General features: G+C 37.3%; 1 protein-coding gene across 1 annotated transcript in view; it reads left to right on the top strand.

Annotated features, from left to right (window-relative positions):
* The window catches only part of LOC131697724 (caM kinase-like vesicle-associated protein), a 38,907-nt gene that overhangs the window by 15,973 nt on the left and 4,101 nt on the right, over positions 1 to 18,833 (top strand). Inside the window, exons 2-10 of the mRNA XM_058988735.1 lie at positions 14,907 to 15,015; positions 15,959 to 16,090; positions 16,466 to 16,540; positions 16,731 to 16,869; positions 17,025 to 17,145; positions 17,432 to 17,507; positions 17,634 to 17,770; positions 18,099 to 18,177; positions 18,488 to 18,575. Of these exons, the coding sequence (XP_058844718.1) occupies positions 14,921 to 15,015; positions 15,959 to 16,090; positions 16,466 to 16,540; positions 16,731 to 16,869; positions 17,025 to 17,145; positions 17,432 to 17,507; positions 17,634 to 17,770; positions 18,099 to 18,177; positions 18,488 to 18,575 (942 nt within the window). The 5' untranslated portion in view covers positions 14,907 to 14,920. The remainder of the gene's footprint in view (positions 1 to 14,906; positions 15,016 to 15,958; positions 16,091 to 16,465; positions 16,541 to 16,730; positions 16,870 to 17,024; positions 17,146 to 17,431; positions 17,508 to 17,633; positions 17,771 to 18,098; positions 18,178 to 18,487; positions 18,576 to 18,833) is intronic.

Here is an 18,833-nt window from a genome sequence, read left to right as displayed (position 1 = left end):
AATTAAATGGATAATTAAAATGCATGGCTTTACTGTATTTCATATATAAATATATGGAAGTCTTGAGTTTAAAGGCTCACTACAGTGTATGTGTTATTGCCATCAAAAGTATTACTTGTTATTTTATTAATATAATCTTGCACTCGGATAAGATATACTGAACTAAAAAAGTGGCAGCTTCTGCTAAGCGAGACAATTCTTTCAACATCTCTCACAGCGTGCTGGCTCTGTAAGCCGCTTTGGTTTCGACAGCTTTTTTGTTGCCAAGGAAAAATGCGATTTGTATTTCTATCGGAACAAACCAAACAGATTCTGGAATGCGCTTCCTTTATCCAGCTTTTGTTGTACTGGGAAAAGCGGGGGTGAGAGCAAGCAGTTTGTGGGTTTAGAGGCTGTGGACTTAGGAATATAAAAAACAATCTGGCACTGCTGCTCATCTCCTTGAAGCTCTAGTGTACCAGGTACAGCACTGGGATGGATTGGGTTGAGAAACTGACCCAAATAGATCAAACTAATACATTCTAAGCGAATCAAAACTTTTACAATGACTACTAAAGCACTTCTTTCTCACCTCTCCAGTACCATCACTCAGGTCCTTAATTATGAGCATGAGAACAGTCTGTTCACTTCTCTCAAGCACTGTCACCCATCACTCTAATAATGAGCACTGGTACTCGAAATGCAGAAAGAAAAAAACTGGTAATAAAAATACTGATATGGTTTTTGAAAGAGAAATACAAATGAAAGCTTTAATTGAAGAATCGGGACATCTCACTTTGATATCTTTGACGGGAAAGGCTAACAAGCCTTTAATTAAGATCAATTGAGAAGGATGAAAGAGACCCCATTACTAGTAATCTGCACATCCACACTGCTGCCTGTTACCCCAGCAGGGGTGCCTTGGATTGAGAGAGCAGGTTACTGTGGCACTACAGCTGCGCTGCGAGATTGAAGGAGCATGGAGATTTAAAAACGTATGAAGTCCAGTTGGACACTCTTTCACTTCAGATGGTTTAAACTAAAACCTACATTCCCCTATCAAAATGCAAAAGACAGCTACAGATTGGTAAGAGCGAGACATTGTCTTGAAAGAGGTTTTACAGTACATGGGCAAAAGCCATTGATATTACAGCTAATATCTGTTCCTCATTGATTTTTATGTCTATCCATTTTCAATGGTATTTGTGCATAGCACCCATGTGCCAACAATAGCCAAATGTTGACTTTGCACCAATGGTCTTTTGACCGTCTGTTGTAATTACTGTGTACCTTTTAGTTAACTGACATAGCCTGTGTGTGATGTGTTATTTGTGTGTATGTGTGTGTGCATTAATTTGGCCTTGTGCAATTGTGACTGCTATATTTCAAACCGTTCTCTAAATTCCTGGTTTACTCTGTACATAATAGTCTCCTGAGCTCTGGCAAAAACACTTATTTTATAAGGAACTCATTTAAAGCCTAAATGACAAGAGAGAGAGGCAGGAGGAGAAAGAGAAATGGTGCGAGAGAGAGGAGAGATACTGTGTGATTAGGGGGAGGTAGATGTAACTCCCAGCATTTTAAAGTCTTGCCTCATTATGATTGTTGTCATCTGACTTGTTGAAAAGAAGAACTACGAATTAGGTGAATGCAAGCAAACAGGGTAGATTGAAATGGCAGCAGACATGCTCTGGCTGAGAATAAACGGTAGAATAGACTACATATAACTTGACCCTTGTATTGCAGGTAACATTATTCATGATTTAATTATTTATTGTATTCCCATTCAGAAACTGGCTTCCTGTTTTATTGTTGCAGTTTGACTGTGTCAGGACTAAGTTAGAATTGGTCTACAGCACTAAGTTATTATTTATTTATTTATTTATTTGGCAGGTGCCTTTCTCCAAGGTGGCTTACAGGTATTACAGGGCAGTACAGGGTTACAATGCAAGATTCATATTTAAATAAAGTATAGTTTACAGTAAGTGCAATAATACTACTAGAATACAATATGAAGATTACAAGTTATAACTACAACGACATAATAGTGCAATAATACATGAGTTGAGGATCCAATAACCTGGTGCTGAGGTCAGACAAGTCCAATGCATAGTAGGAGGGGCAGATCAAGAGATCTGCAAGTTACAATGTTTCTACATTGTTAATGTATCTTAGCAGCTTGAGGAGCTTACCAGTACTGTACTAGTTTTTTTAAGTATCTTAAGCCTTATAAATCTTTCTTTTCCCAGCAGTTTAAACTCAATTAGCATTGTCATTGTGTTGGCCTCCATTGACTTGAGGTTTGTTTAAAAGTTGCATCCAAACAAATACAGTATGAACAAACCATGACATCTCCCATCTGCTTTTGAGTTCAGCTGGTTATAAGTTTTGTGGGGGAATTGCTTCTTGGTCTTTTGACACCAAAAGGCATGTTACAGACGCCCACAGTGTCTTCGACTTTGATAAGAGTGTGCTCGGCTAGCAGGCTAGAGAGTAGAAGTGCAGATGGCTACTGAGCAGAGTCAGTGCAGCATCGATGGGCAAACTCCCGTGGGGGCTACCAAGAGAAACTGGGCCATTTCATCTGGAAACAGTCAGGCTTGCAAAGAGAGCTTCAAAACCAGACTGTCACATCAAACACAGGACGGCTGCGAGCACTGTGAGCGACTTCAATAGAGATGAGTAACAGAGGGAACGAGAGAGAGAGAAAGAAACAGACACACACATCACCCATTCTCAAATTACATTAATTAGGATTCCGAATCTGTCAGGATATTTTCAGACAACTCCATCTGTCTTCAGAAAATTCAGCAGACCGAAGCTCATAAACAAACCTGATCTCTCCTTTTCCCTAAACGCTGCCCTCTAAGACAATAACTAAACAAATAAATATACAATCGAATGTATCCAATTTACACATATCTTGCGTGATTAAATATATTACTGGAACTTGTCTAGATTATTGTACAATGCTCCCCCTACAGTGGTCCCCATTTATGATGCTATAACTGGGAGCCATAGTTACAAGACCATGCTGTTTGTGTTCCGCGTATAACTAGAATGAAAGTGCCAGTGAAATGGCATTATTGGGCAAATGGGAGCCACAACCATGCCACCTTATAACTGAGACATCTTAACTATTCTGCACCAATCATGGGAAAGCAGAAGGATCTCCCTTGATCGTCAGTTCCTGTACAGCTGAGATCCCAGTCATTTCTGGAGTGACACCAGAAAGCACAACTCTTATTGAAAGAGTGTTGTGAAGTGAGCCCTGTATTGTGACAAGCAGAATAAACATCTCAGAAACACACACAGCAGAAAGCACCTATTTTCACTCAATCAATGTGCTTATAGCTGTGCTTTTTGGGCTTTGGTAGCTGGTCACTGTAATGTTTTAGTCAGTAAATATTGTGAGTAATGCTCAGCACCAACTCTGTTTATTTCATTATTGACAAACAATTACTATTTTTTGTGAATCACTGTAAAGCGCAGAAAGTGGACAGGTAAAGGCAATATGATTCTAGGGACATCACTACAAATGTATAGCTGTGTTTTTGTGTTGATTTCTTAATATAGACACTGCTTGTCTCCAGGACAAAATAACAGCAAAGGGACACACTAGCCTTGTTGGTGAATGCAGTCTGAAGTAATTCACCCACTACCTCATTGTGGGAATAACCAGTCAGCATTTTAGCCAGATCTTCAATTAGCAGTAAGCAAAATTATAACAGTCTCTCATTATTTATCACCGCTTTGAAATCTGAAAAGCTGTGCAGAAAGAAATATTTTATGTTGTGTCAATTTTATGTTAGGACAGGAGCAGCAACAGCAGAAATGCAGCATTGTACAATTTGCCTTTCTGTCGAGGATAAAAACAATTATCATATTTAGTTTGCATAGCCAAGTCAAGATACCCTACAGCTGAGATTCCAAACCAACCCTAACAAAACATTTCAGCATTAATATTAGGAACTGGAACTGATTAGCTCAGTAGAACACTGGCTATCCGTTTGTATAGTCAGTTGTCATTTCTTCATTAGATTATAGTGTTTTAAAATATTTCTTTAGAGGCTTTTAACTGCATAACCCACGTTGAAAATAATATAGGTATCAGTATAGCAAAACTCTTTTTTAAGTTCTGTTCTTCCTGAGCCTAAAGGTAACATTTGTAGCAGAGTGTGCCGAGCAGGTTTAAAAGGGAAAGTCTTATTCGAATTTGTCTTACCTGAATTCTGCTCTCCTGATTGATCATGCACCTTTTTTCAATATTGGTAAACCCCTCTCGTTTTCAGTTTGTATAAATGTATGTTCTGCCTCAAACGAGTGCCTGCTTGCTGTCGCGTGTAAGAGTCCTGTGCTCTAAATGTGTCCATAAAACAAGCAATAACCAAAACCTGCGACAGGGTGAATTCGAGAAACAAATTGGTTTGCCACATAGGGTCAAATTGTAACCGTTGTACTGAGAAAGTTAATTTAGCATTCAAAATTGCGTTATTAAACTCTACATAACTTAAACTGTGCTCTCTATTTAATAAGCAATACAGAAAGTACTAAAATGAACAGTTCAGAAAATAACAAAGCAATTTAATAACATGCTGAATACATTTAGTGACTGATATATTTGAGTTTAGTTGAAACTTTGAATGAATGGCTAAACATGTGTAAACTGTGCTGTGTACATGCCTTCAATTGTGCGCCGCCCCCTGGGAGCTCCCGTCTGCTGTCGGCAATAGAATAGCCTGGAGTCAAACCAGCGACCTCCAGGCTATAGGGCGCATCCTGCACTCCACTCAGAGTGCCTTTACCAGATGTGCCACTCGGGAGCCCCTGGACATTGCAGTTTTAGCAGAAGAAGGTTGCCACATCTTAACAGAAAGTTATTTTAAAAAAAAAACTGTAATGTCATCTTTCCATCTGAAGGGCTGCTAAGAGCAAAAGCAATTTTGACCACCGTGATAAAAATCCAATCCTGGAGAGGTTTGTTCCATTTGTAACCATACTCAATATGTCCCTCAACTGCAAGAGCACAGTAACCACACACAGTGTACTGTGGTGCAGGTAAATAGTCAGAACTTAAAAGAGCTTATCCCTCTGCTGCTACACACAATATATCCCTAAGCAGCAGAGCTGCACAGATGTCAGAGTTAATGTTAAGCTTGCGGGTGCTGTGCTCATCTCTTTTTCTCTTTGCCTTTCTGATTCAAAGTCCCTTCTAGTTCTGTCAATACACTTTTTTTTCCTCTTCAAATGAGGCAGACATGATGTAGAGAAATCAAGCTGTTTGGCCACATGAGTTTTGCTTTTGCATGCAAAACAATAACCAGGCTCCCTTAATTATTAATCATCACGTTGTTAATTTATTATTTCCTATGCCCTACTTCCATATTTTATCCCCATTGCAGGTTTTCTCATACCTGGGGTGTTTTTACTTTGTCCAAGTTTCAAGTATTTGTAAATGTTATTAACACTTTTTCATTTGTTTTCTATACTGCCTAATTCATTCTCACAATCATGTAATCAGTAATATATAAAAGCTGAAACTCCCTTGTTGTTTCAGACAGGATGGGCAAGAGAACAGCTCTGACTTTGATAGGACTGATAGTTGGTGTTTGCTAGGCAGGCCCTTCCATTTCAAAATTACTGCGGTATAAAACTTGAAGAAGTCTTTTAGCTTGGCAGATTTATTTTTATTTTTATAATGTGATTCCAATTAACTTTATTGTGTAATTCAAAACTCAGCTTCTTCGTTAGCTGCAGAAATACATAAGGAGTATATTGTGACAGAAGAATTATATTATTAAAACTAGTGCAAACATTGTTAGACAGCAGCAATACTGGCATATAGAAATAGAGACAGATATGATGATGGAAAGATGGCATGGAGACAGTTATATGGCATTAAGATTGAAAGGGAGAGTTGACAAATTTTGGGACAACTGTTTTGGATGAGATTCAAAGGTTCAATAAACTGGAGTTCAGAAGAACTGTCAGTTGGCACTGCAAGTCAAAAATAATTGATTTTTATATCTATATTTTTTTCTTTTTCTGCTCATTATTTTTCTTGCTCTGTTTCTCTTGACACCGTGCAGGCTGAGAGCGGGAGAGGTTTGTTTTGAAGGCTCTGTGATGATTAGACACGAACAACGCTGGGCGTCTGGCAGGGATTCAGTTTCTTCTGGAGGGAGCTGGTGTATTGGCTGCCGTCTGCCGGCTTGCGTCAGCCCTCTTCACTCCAGAGTGCAAGGCCACAAATAGGGAAGCATTGAAAGACCAATGCCCCAGGATTCATCAGATTTAAACTCTTAGATTATTCCTTCCGAAATCTGTTGAGAAAATAGTTCATCATAAAAATCACAGAGGAGTGTCAGCTTTGAAGACAACTTCATTAATAGTAAACACCACAAGACCGTATTGGTGCTGACTGAGATGAGCACAGACTCATGCCAGTAAAAAGGAGAGATGATGGCTAATTGATGCAGCAAGCTAAATCACTAGCTTTAGGATATTATTTATTTGAATTTATTGAGAGTAACAGAAAGCTAATATTTTGTATTAATAGCCCCAGCGGTGGATGTATCTTACCGGCATACCGATTCAAGCATTTTACAATCAGGTAACTTGATTATATAATCGAAAAGAACACACTTCAATTTACACATTTCTATTTTCATCAGCTGTATAAATACAGCCCTTGCAGGCTGACAAATCAGGCTCCATAAGGAAATCAGACTGTGACAGTCTGAAGTCAAACCCTCAGGCGCTGTACTTGGATGTGCAGAAGAAAAGTAATGAAATTCACTACTCTGGTGGCAATGTCTGAGTTCTTTGTTTCATTGTCAGTCTAACTGTTAAACTGCTAAACACCCTAGCAGTTCCCATACTGCAGGCTCCTTTACATGACGGGGCTGTGGGTTCGTTCCTCAGCCAGGTTCATCCAGCAGACCTTGCCTTCAAGGGACAAGTGTACTTAAAAACGCCAGAGAATGTTAGCCTTGCAATGGTAACACCATTCTGACTCATTAATGTTTCCAAGTTCTGTGTATTTCTGTTTATTTATTTGAGTATATATACACTGCTGTGCAAAAGTCTTAGACATTTTGCACATTTTGGGGGGAGGGGTTATACTGGGCATACTGGGGCAGCAGTGTGGAGTAGTGGTTAGGGCTCTGGACTCTTGACCGGAGGGTTGTGGGTTTAATCCCCAGTGGGGGACACTGCTGTTGTACCCTTGAGCAAGGTACTTTACCTAGATTGCTCCAGTAAAAAAAAAAAAAACTGTATAAATGGGTAATTGTATGTAAAAGTAATGTGATATCTGTATAATGTGAAATAATGTATAATGTGATATATTGTAACAATTGTAAGTCGCCCTGGATAAGGGCGTCTGCTAAGAAATAAATAATAATAATAATAATAATAATACCATAGAATCATCCTGTGCCATCTACAGAACGCCATGTCACGTATACATTTTAAAGTATACTTTACTTTTAGTTGTTGTGATCACAAGTTTTTGAAGATTCTGATCAATGTGAATTAAAGATTGCTAAATGACAAGCTTGGTTTCTTTTCACCCAAACTAAGCTGTATTAATAACAGTCAAAGTTGTTACAATAGTGGAAAACACTAGTGGAGGCTTTGAGCTTGACGGACAGATGTGGGTCATAGTGGACAGTAGGCACTTAATCAGAATTGGCAGAACAGGTTTGCATATTGGATCTATGTTTTTGTGCACATTTGTCAAATTCTAAATGTATATATTACCACTGTGATACCATTCTACTAATAACTGCCCCCTTAGTACAGAGCAATTGAACATCCATTCATAGATTGTTCTCTGAATTAGTGTTCTGGCCAAAATGTAGAAAAGTTAGGTTTGGTTTGGATACCATCGTATCTGTATATCTTTAAATCTTTTGGAGAGTGGGTTTTTAAAAGTGTATTTGTACCTACTGTACAGTATACACGGGAAGTCAAGCACCTACAGTCACCCTCTGTTAAGTATTGCCTGTTGAGAATGAGACTGTAAAAGATGGATACAGGGAGACAATTTGCTATTTTCTATCCAGTGCTTTCATTTTTTTGCATTTTTAAATCCTAACATTTTAATGAACTGCTTTGTTCAGGCAGGGGGTCAGTAATACCAGTGTTTTGAGAAAAAGAGGAGACAGGCACCCCACATAGTAGAAGCCATTTAAAATGCAGGTGTAAAAAACCCAAAGCAACTGACAAAATTCCACTTTCATTCAGGGAATGAGCCGCTACTTTCTCATCTCGCTGTGGACGAGATACTTTAGTTTATCAGGTATTGAAAGACTGGAATACCTTGCCGTTTGTATCCCTCATATGAGTTTTTATTCAGCAATGGGATATTTGTTTTTATGGTAAATAAATTACTTTTGCATGACTAGACCCCCTTGCGACATGGGTGGGGTGACACCCTATCTTGTCATTTGTTTTAACTTTAATTGTAAATGTCACTGGCGGTTTTGTCATCCTATCTACATTATGATTAATGTCTTCAATATGCTGAAGAGTCCCCAGAAATGTTCTTGCAGAACTTTAAATGCAGACAGAGAAATACTAAAAGGCACACTATGACTATAATGTATAGGTTTGGGTCAGTAACATAGAGAATAGGAAATGTAAGTGCCCAAAAATGTATCTACTGTGTGCAACAGGGTTCCATTACCCTTTCTTTGCAGCAAACCTATTTGTCAAACAGCTGCAGAGAAAAAGTAATTGTCTTGTCAATACTTTAAAGCAGGAAGCTCTGTTTGCATACCATATCTACTGCAGTCTCTGCATATTTTAGTTCTATTTTGATAAAAGCAGTTATATAAACAGAACCCTTGCGATTCGTATAAGATGACTACAGTGCCTTTGTCACAGAAAAATGTTCAAAGAGTTTCTAGCAGATTGCAGCTGACATTTTTATTTACTATCCTGCAGTAGCTGAAGTTTCCACTTGGCGGCGCTAAAGACTCACACAGGCAAAGAAAGTAGGCAATGCCTATTTATGTATTTATTTATTTATTTAAAATTAAAAATATTTACTTTTAGGATTTTGAATTGTAATGTATGCATTTCTCTTGGACAGAAAAGGATGCCCTGAACAAAATAAAAATGGTTTATTGCCACCCCAAATGTAATTAAGGATTATTGGACTCAACATTTTGTTTAATTGCATACCCAATTATATTAATTAGGTTTAGCACATCAAGCTTAATGAGCAGTTAAACATTAAATAATGGGTATGGCAAATTAGCATTGGGATCTTTGCAACACATTAAGCAAATACTGTTAATGAAAAGTGAAAGTGAAAGATATCAATCCCACTTCTCATCTGCTGATGTCTTTCTGTGATGTCCCTATAGATCAAAACCAAGCTCATATGCAGTTTTACAATGTACCAGCACACCTTTCAACCTCCCAATCAATACACTATGGTGGGCTTAATGGATGGCTGTCATCTGTACAATTTGGGTATACCATTACCTATGCTTAATTTTAGAAATACTTAAAGAAACTTAATAAATGCAGTGACAAACATTTTGAGTCTTTATCAATGTCCTCAACAATTGAAATATGTCATTAATTGTATTAAGTTTCTTAGTATTTCTAAATTTAGCACTGTTGAGTGTTCAATGATAGTTATGGATGATAGATATATTGCTTCCCAAAATTTTTCGATATGACAGCTATGTCATGGAAGGTAAGGGATAAATAATGTCTATTAGTCACTTTTCCCATTAGCTAAACCCTTTTCTGTTTGGAGAGGTTCATGTGCTTCTTATCGGGAACTGTTTCTAAACCCTGGTCTGGATTGTAGCAGTATACCGTGGTACAGTTCATTGATAGCATGGTAAAGTTAAGTCAAGCACGGTAAAACACACATAAGTATAGTAATGCAAGGTAAAAACTTGGTGAACGCAAAGTATGCACATGGGAAAAGCATGGGACACTATAAATTAATCACGCAACTTTTATATGGGTGACCTCACAGACCTCCAAGGGTTTTATTGTGATAGAAACTGCTAAACAATACCTTTATTCTTATTGTACATTTAAACATTTCATATCAGTAGATTCGTTTACCTTTTCCTTCTGTTTCTTTTTTTTTTGACATTCAGACATTCCATCTGAATGTTCTGCAGTCATCCACCCTGCAATGTAGCTTCCTGATTGGTGGATGAAAGTCTTCCTGATTGGTGGATGAAAGTCTTGAGATGTCTAAATTGCTTTATAGTGTGACATCAAGCTTTCCGGTACTAGTCTTTGAAAGTCCATTGTGATGAACTGTTTGATTAATAATTGTCAAAATCTTTAATAGCAATATTATAGATTTACTAAATATATTTAACCTGTGCTATTATAGAAGTAAAACAACTAACTGATGGATACAAACTGTTTAACAGTGTTGGTTTGTTAATGGTTTTCCAAAATATGAAATTATATTTTTTTCCAATAGCACTACCAGATACATTTCCCCAAAAGAATAAAATTGGAAGAATGAAAGAATAATGGAAGAAATGAGTTACAGCTGAATTATAGCCAGGCATCTCATATATCTGGAGCCTGGGCTAATTGCTATGTAATCCCCCAGACAGGAGCACCCCCAGAAATGGTACGCAAAACTGAACCAGTGACAGATAACAACTCTGCATCAACGTTCTGTGAAGTGTTTCAGCCTATCAGTGCTGCATTTTTGTTTTGAGTTTCACAGCGCCTACACTGTCACATTAGAAAACTGCAATCAAATTGCATAACCGTTTCCCTTTTTAAAAATGAATGAACACAGCGCACTGCCATCGAGACAGAACAGCAACTACAGTCACAGCCAAATAGTCCACAACAACAATAAAAGGTACAAATAAACCTATCTGAAATACAGACTTAAAACTAGCTCACAAATCTGTTATGCTGGCTCCATTTCTACTTATAATCTCACAACAACTACAACTAATGTAATCATTACTCACCCCCTAAGCATGGTGTTAAACATACACTTTGTTTTATCTTGCATGTTGTGAGAAAACAGGGAGTTAAAAAAAAAAAAAAACCTTAAATAATAATAATAACACAACTTGGCAATTATATGTTAATAATTAGGAAATGCATTATTAATTTTAATATAAGACACTGATAAAATTAAAATACAAATGAAACTTGAATAAATGTGCACTTATTGTGCTCAATCCTGGAAGAGCAGCAGAATTCAGATAATGCAGTATTAACATTCAATGCTTAAAACTTGAAACAGACAGTTCGGTGCTTTTACTGATTTTTTCCTCTGACATTCTGGGTCGTCAGAAGAAAGATTTTTGCTCTTTTTCGAGGCTTCAACCAAACTGATCTGCTTCCGTTTGCTCATTACTAGCACTAAATAAAAAGTACAACCTATAAGCTTAACATGTCTGTTTCGCTTCAGCTGATTGGACGAGATTATATGTGAGTCCACACTTATGAAGCCAAATTGCAAACCAGTGGTACACACAGTGCATAACATGCGTACGGGTGTGGGCGCCAATGCCCCAGCTATTGGAATATTTTTAGTACATAAGGGGAGAAGCAATTTCAAATCACAAAGCTTTCTTTTGTTAGTTACTTTAGTAATGCATTTGTGTTCCTTCCTTTTGTTCAACACTTTATTTGCCTTCAGTGTTAACATTTCGTGACAAACACTGTCCTCTGCAGTTCAATTTTGGCTTGGTTTTGTATAATATTCTACATTGATCATAGATGGAGACAGATAAAGATAATTTTACTCTGTACCTATTTGCCTGAAGCAGGATTTATAGATGTAATTATTATGAATGGTGTAATCAGCAGCCATCATTCTTGTTTATTAAAATCATAAATACGTTTTATTAAACAATAGATCTGACAGCCACAGTGTAATGGGAGACTCAGGGAATGTTATGTGTGTCCCTAGAGATGAGTGTGTGAGTGTGAGGCTTTGAATAATTTGCAAAAAGAAATAAAGGCGCTGACCCAGATTTTTTTCAGCAGCTTTTCTTAAAGGGATGGTATATAAATCAGAGATTATATGGAGAACAAAAGGTAAGGAAAGAGTTTTGCAATTCCCTTGCTGGATTTTTTTGACTGCTTTCTATATTTTTTCTCCCCACCAGAGGTCATTTATTAACTCTCTTATAGATGCTTGATTAGAGCAAGTTTCTGACAATAGAACTATTTAAACAGTATAAAACTAGCAAGGAATTTCCCAGAACGGTTGTGTACCTGTTCTGAAATCAAGTTGCTAGTTTTAAACTTTCTAACATGATTTTTTTTGTTGTTCCTTTCAGAAAATGCGCTGCTGTTCAAATTAAATTACACTTAAAAACACCCAACAGTCATCTTAATAGGCTGTTATATGATAGTAAGGTAAATGAATATTAAAGCATTGAAACTGCAATCAAAGGATAACAAAAACATAGAGAACCACACTGAAGTATGGTAAAGCATCGTGTAACACACGGGTCTGCATGATAGAAAAGAAATCCACAGTTAAGGCAAGATACAGTCTGAAACATTTTAGTAAAATAGCTGTATAATGTGTACTTTATTGGTTTATTGCCATGACGTAAAAAGGCTTTTTGCTGCACTGCAGATACATATGGTCTCGTTGTGTGCAAACACAGATCTTTTCAAGTATTCATAATGCATTGCTCTCATATTACAGCTTCGGGCTAGACTCTTACAGCAGCTATGTGTAGGATCTACACAACATAACTGAATTATTATCATAAGGACTAGTTCTTCCAACAAGGCTCTACATAACAAAGTTGTAACTTTAATGAGGGTTTCTGATGACACTATATACCCACAACAGTGGAGCTTTCATATCACCAAAGATAGCAGTGTTATTGTTGTTATTATATGATACATTTCTCTTAGTAAACTGTTCTTTTTTAATAATATACAAACAACATGCAACACACTTCACTATCCAATCTTCAAGTCATTGTTTGGTTTGGTGAGGAACATTCTTCTTATTCACTGTTGCTTACTGTTTCAGCCCAAAATCAAAAGTCAAAGACATGTTTCAATTGAAGTGTCGTTCATTCATGTAAGTCCTATTAAAACAAAACTTTCATATGAAATGCCTTTACCAGCTGAAAAGCTCTACAACCAGCTCAGACCAGTTTTAAACCAGTAGCCATTCACTCTTACTGGATATTTCAGCATGCTTTACCTAAAACTTTTACATTCTAAGATGTGCCTGATGACCACTTTTTACATTTAACGAGAGGAGATTTGCACTACTTGACATTTTTACACTTTTTCACTTGTTAATCATGAGATACAGTACTTGTTCAATATAAGCTCCCAATTATCTGTACTCTGTAGCATCTTGTGACAGTCATACAATTATCCTAAACAATAAGTACCTGAAAACTCGAAAGGTTTTAGCACTAAAAACTGAATTTAGCCAGGGCAGCTTCCAGCTGGAATGACGGCAGCATTCAGCCACCCTGCTCTTGCTCTGCTATTACTGACTGCAAAACACATTTTGTGAATGATATTAACTGGAGAGATTTTGCTCTAATGATTTTGTCATTGACATCTCCCAGTCTCTCAGTGCTTTTACCTGCGCAGACAATCTTAAATATTGCACAATTATGAATTGCTCAATTCTACCGATTTGGAAGGTCTGATGTGCTTTGTGGTGTTCTCTGATGACAGGCATTTGCTGTATTGCACATAAATGATGTCCAGTACTATATATTGCTGTTAGACATAGGCATGTGAGTCCTATTAGTTATGCAATGGCATGAGGTCAAAGAAATAATATATATATATATATATATATATATATATATATATATATATATATATATATATATATATATATATTAGCTCAAAGAGCCAGCTGCCCAACGTTTCGATATGTTGTACATATCTTTCTCAAGGGAGCCTGTGTTTGAATCAAAACATTGGAGGTATTTATAGGTTTTTGACGGCATGACAACTACTTGTTATTGTTTACATTCAAATTCATGATTTATTCTTACATGATGTAATGGTGTTCTATATATTGTGACATCATTTTTACTTCTATCTTTGAATCTGTATTAATTCTAATTAACACTACTTTATATAAACTTATATTTTTATTATATCATGCAATGCTGGCTCTGAGAATCAGTCTAGATTTGGCCTCCCCAGCGCATCAGCATGCACAACTTTTGAATGAATTTTGTTTATTTATTTAAATGTTATATATTTATTGAAGTTAATTAGTTCATTCTTTTACTGCATTATCTTTACAAGTATCTATAAAGTTTTGATGAGAACGATACTTAGCTCTCTGTGCCGTCAGTCTCTTAAGTTTATTATCCGCCTGTCTTGCCCTCCTGGATTGGTGTAATACTCCAGTCCGCCTCTCACTTCCTCCGTTCATTTCCTTTGTAGGATGATATTATGTATAAAACACAATAATATATTTTAGCTCAAAGAGCCAGCTGGCCAACATATATATTATATATAATATGTGACAGTTATATACCCCATTGGTATGTCTAAAGCATAGTTTTTTGTTAGAATGGTTAAAATCTGAAGCCTAGTAAATTTGAATTAACCTTTATCCTTATGTCCACTTTTATATATAAAATATAGACAGTCCTGTTTAAATTCCAGTTTGCAGGAACTGTTGTTGGCTGATGTTGATCCGCTCACTCTAAAGGTCTTGAACAGTATTATGACTTGGTTTTGGTTTGTCTAGATATGAGTTGTAAATCGCGTCAACAACAGACGTAGATCATATGAACAAGCTCAGCAGAAATCTGTTTTCCTATTGCACATTGTATTAATTATCTGAAGCATTAGCAAGTACAGGTCAAGTATAAAATCTATTTCTTGTGCTATACATGCAGTCCTGTTGTGTTCTGGTGCTGACCCGCTGGCTGTGTCTTCTGCTGCAGGGCAGGAGAAGGCCATGCCGTTTGGCTGTCTAACGCTGGGGGAGAAGAAGGATTATAACAATCCTTCTGAGGTGACCGAAAAGTATGACTTGGGACAGATCGTTAAAACGTGAGTATGAATCGCTGTACTTTGCATTTTTACTTCATGATATCACCCCCTCAGTGTTCCTTCAACATACACTACTGGTAATTGTTATGTTATGTTGCTTCCCTTGTGATGCCTGTTTCATAGAGATTCTAAGTAGGTTACACAAAAACAATGAGCGATGGCATTGGTTATATGTCTTCTCAAGCATACATTATTTTTGTGTTAGCCATGCAGAACCATAATGTTTTCTGTTCTACCCAAAATTAATGAAAATATTTTATTTTCTGCTTAAATTTTAGCGTTTACAGCAAAGATACCAACTGACACGCTGTAATGATTTGCCCATTGAACTGTGCGAAAATCCACTAGATAGTGTTTGTAATGGGATTTTCTCCTTACAAGCAGGACATTGCTTTATGGAAAATAATTTAGATCTGGAACAGCAACATAACAGAATACTATCAATTTTTAATTGCTCTGGGAGTACAAGATATAAAACACTTGCTTATACATACAACTGCAACTGTGGGCAGCAGTGTGGAGTAGTGGTTAGGGCTCTGGACTCTTGACCGGAGGGTTGTGGGTTCAATCCCCAGTGGGGGACACTGCTGTTGTACCCTTGAGCAAGGTACTTTACCTAGATTGCTCCAGTAAAAATCCAACTGTATAAATGGGTAATTGTATGTAAAAATAATGTGACATCTGTATAATGTGAAATAATGTATAATGTGATATACATAACAATTGTAAGTCGCCCTGGATAAGGGCGTCTGCTAAGAAATAAATAATAATAATAATAATAACAAGAACCCGCACAGTAATCTCACAGTCCACATAAAGCCATGACGTGTTACAAAGAGAGAGCACTGAACAACTCAAACACTGCTAATCTGAACATACCTGGTTTAAAGAAGGTTCCTTTGAGGGGACACATCAATCAATCCCCTTGATTTCCTCACCACAGGGAGGAGTTTTGCGAAATCTTCCGGGCCAAAGACAAAGCGACCTTGAAAATGAGCACCTGCAAGAAGTTTCTGAAGAAGGATGGGAGGAAAGTCCGAAAAGCTGCCAAAAATGAGATTGTCATCCTGAAGATGTGAGTTTCCTCCAGCTTGTTTTTAGTCTTATGAGGAAAGATGATATATCATCAAGCTTAAAAACTGAAGAGTAAAGCAAGTGTGTCATTGGCATAACCCTCTATGGCTGTAAAAACTACATTTGAGTTATCAGTGACATTAAAATGACATTCCCATGACTTACAGCCCCCCTTACATACAGTATGCCCCCAGATTATGATATTATCAATAAATTGTGAGAAAGAATTGACTAAGGAGTTTTCTAGATGTATGTACAAAATCTATTATGGCTGAAAGAGTGCAATCTATCCTTGGTTTTAGTGAAATGATTTGCAGTTTGTAAGCTACTGTCTCTTTTCTATCCTTCCCATCCCCTCTCTCTGTTTCTCCGCCAGGGTGAAGCATCCCAACATACTTCAGCTGGTGGACGTCTTTGAAACCAGAAAAGAGTATTTCATATTTCTCGAACTGTAAGTGTCCCTGTGTTGACAAATGATGACCATGAGGCAATGCCTGTTTTAATAATAACTGTAGGATTAGACACACGTATCCACACCTGGTTCAAATATTTCTGTAATGTTACTAATGAAGGTAGTACCACATGCTCTGGATCGTACAGAGCATGGCCCCCCTACACATACTTTGCCTGTCCCTCCACAGTGCCACAGGCCGGGAGGTGTTTGACTGGATCCTGGACCAGGGTTACTATTCAGAGCGAGACACCAGCAACGTCATTCGGCAGGTGATGGAGGCTGTGGCATACCTTCACTCCCTGCACATCGTCCACAGGAACCTGAAGGTAACACAGGGGGGGTTAATATGTTATAAGAACACATAATTCTCGGTGTCGGTTTACAACATTATACCAGCCTTCCGTGCATAGTGAAGGGAATAAAATATATTTTAAGAGTTTAAAGAAGAAAAACCTGAGTATTTTATTCCCTCTTATCTCAGCTGGAGAACTTGGTTTACTACAATCGTCTAAAGAACTCAAAAATCGTCATCAGTGATTTCCATCTGGCCAAGCTGACGAATGGGCTCATCAAGGACCCCTGTGGCACCCCGGAGTACCTGGGTAAGAGTGGGGCATCAGGGAAGGCTTTTTGGATGGGAGTGGGTGTCCAGTTGGTTATCTTAAAAAATGTGCTGTAGGTCTGGACAGCAGGTGGGAAATGGATACAAAAGCTGTCAATATGGGCTTTGCTTTATTATTTATTTGTTATATTAAACGGTAATATAAATAGTTAAATTAGTGCATAAAATGAGAAACTACAATTAGGAGTGGAAATACTAGAATCAAAGGTAACAATAACAATTATTTTTTTGCTGATGATAACTCCTGATAATGTCTTCGCCCTCAGCTCCAGAAGTGGTTGCCAGGCAGAGATATGGAAGGCCAGTTGACTGCTGGGCTATTGGAGTCATCATGTACATACTGTAAGTATTCCTGTACCGTTATTAACAGATGTTAGTCCAATCTTAAGTGCTTATCAGGATCTGTGAAACTCGAAGAGGGAAGTCTAGTGTTGCTGTATTGAGATGAACTGTTTTTGATGTTCACAGGCTATCAGGTAATCCACCATTCTATGATGAAACTGACGATGAAGATTACGAGAATCACGACAAGAACTTGTTTCGTAAAATCCTGGCGGGAGACTATGAGTTTGATTCCCCATACTGGGATGATATTTCTGATTCAGGTAAAACAAAAAACAAAAAACCTAACCGCATGATCTAGTATTCTTTTCAAAGTCTGTTTTTATGAATAAAATACAGTTTAATATTCCTGAAACTGTTGTTGACTACTCAAAGCCACAGATTACTTCCATTATAGTAAACATACGGTACTAATAAACATAAAGGGCAATATTGATTATCTTAATCTGGATCTGTAAATGTTTATGGACTAGGGTGCTTTATTGGATTTGAATGTAAATAAGTGTAAATAGTCCCTTTCTAACTGAACTGCTTTAGTCCAGACTGTGAAATAATTGCCTTGTTCACAGTGTCTTCTTTCATTGTTTGCAGCCAAGGGGCTGGTGAACCGGTTGATGGAGGTGGACCAAGACCAAAGACTGACAACACAGGAAGCCATCAATCATGAGTGGTAAATCTATATTAAACAGTTTAAAAGTGAAGGTACATTACATATTTACTTAATATGATATCCCTAGTCATAGCTTTTACAAATTATTACCTGCAACATGATTTAGTGCCTTGTTTTACATTACTGTGAAGAATAATAAAAAAAAAAAAATAAAAAAAAAAACATTGAAATGGTCATGGTCAGTATATTTGGGTTGTGGTAAACCGTTTCCAATGTTTTTTCCCGCTACGTATTTTTTAAATTTTTTCAGAGATATGTGCATAATGTATTGTTTGTATTGTTGATGAACCACTAAAAACTGTTTCTGCAGGATTTCAGGGAATGCTGCATCAGACAAAAACATAAAAGACGGTGTCTGCGCACAGATTGAAAAGAACTTCGCCAAAGCAAAGTGGAAGGTGATAAACACTTCATAGTTTTGGTATACAATAACTGGTGAGCAGTTTTTTCAGTGGGCTGATATAGCAAACACATTAACACCAGAAACAGAGTGTGACCCCAGCGCGACTTGTCAAACTGAAAGGAATTCCAGCCGTACATCACATAGCTGCTGTCTTCTCTCGCTCGCTGCTCAGCCAGCAAAAAAAATTGCTCACCACAGATTATAAAAAATACTGCATGGGGTAGTGTGTGATAAATGAGAATTTAATGCAGAC

This window comes from Acipenser ruthenus, chromosome 16 (genome assembly GCF_902713425.1).
Source record: "Acipenser ruthenus chromosome 16, fAciRut3.2 maternal haplotype, whole genome shotgun sequence".
NCBI lineage: Eukaryota > Metazoa > Chordata > Actinopteri > Acipenseriformes > Acipenseridae > Acipenser > Acipenser ruthenus.
Note: the sequence above shows the minus strand (reverse complement) of the source record. Positions and strands in the feature narration are given on the sequence as shown.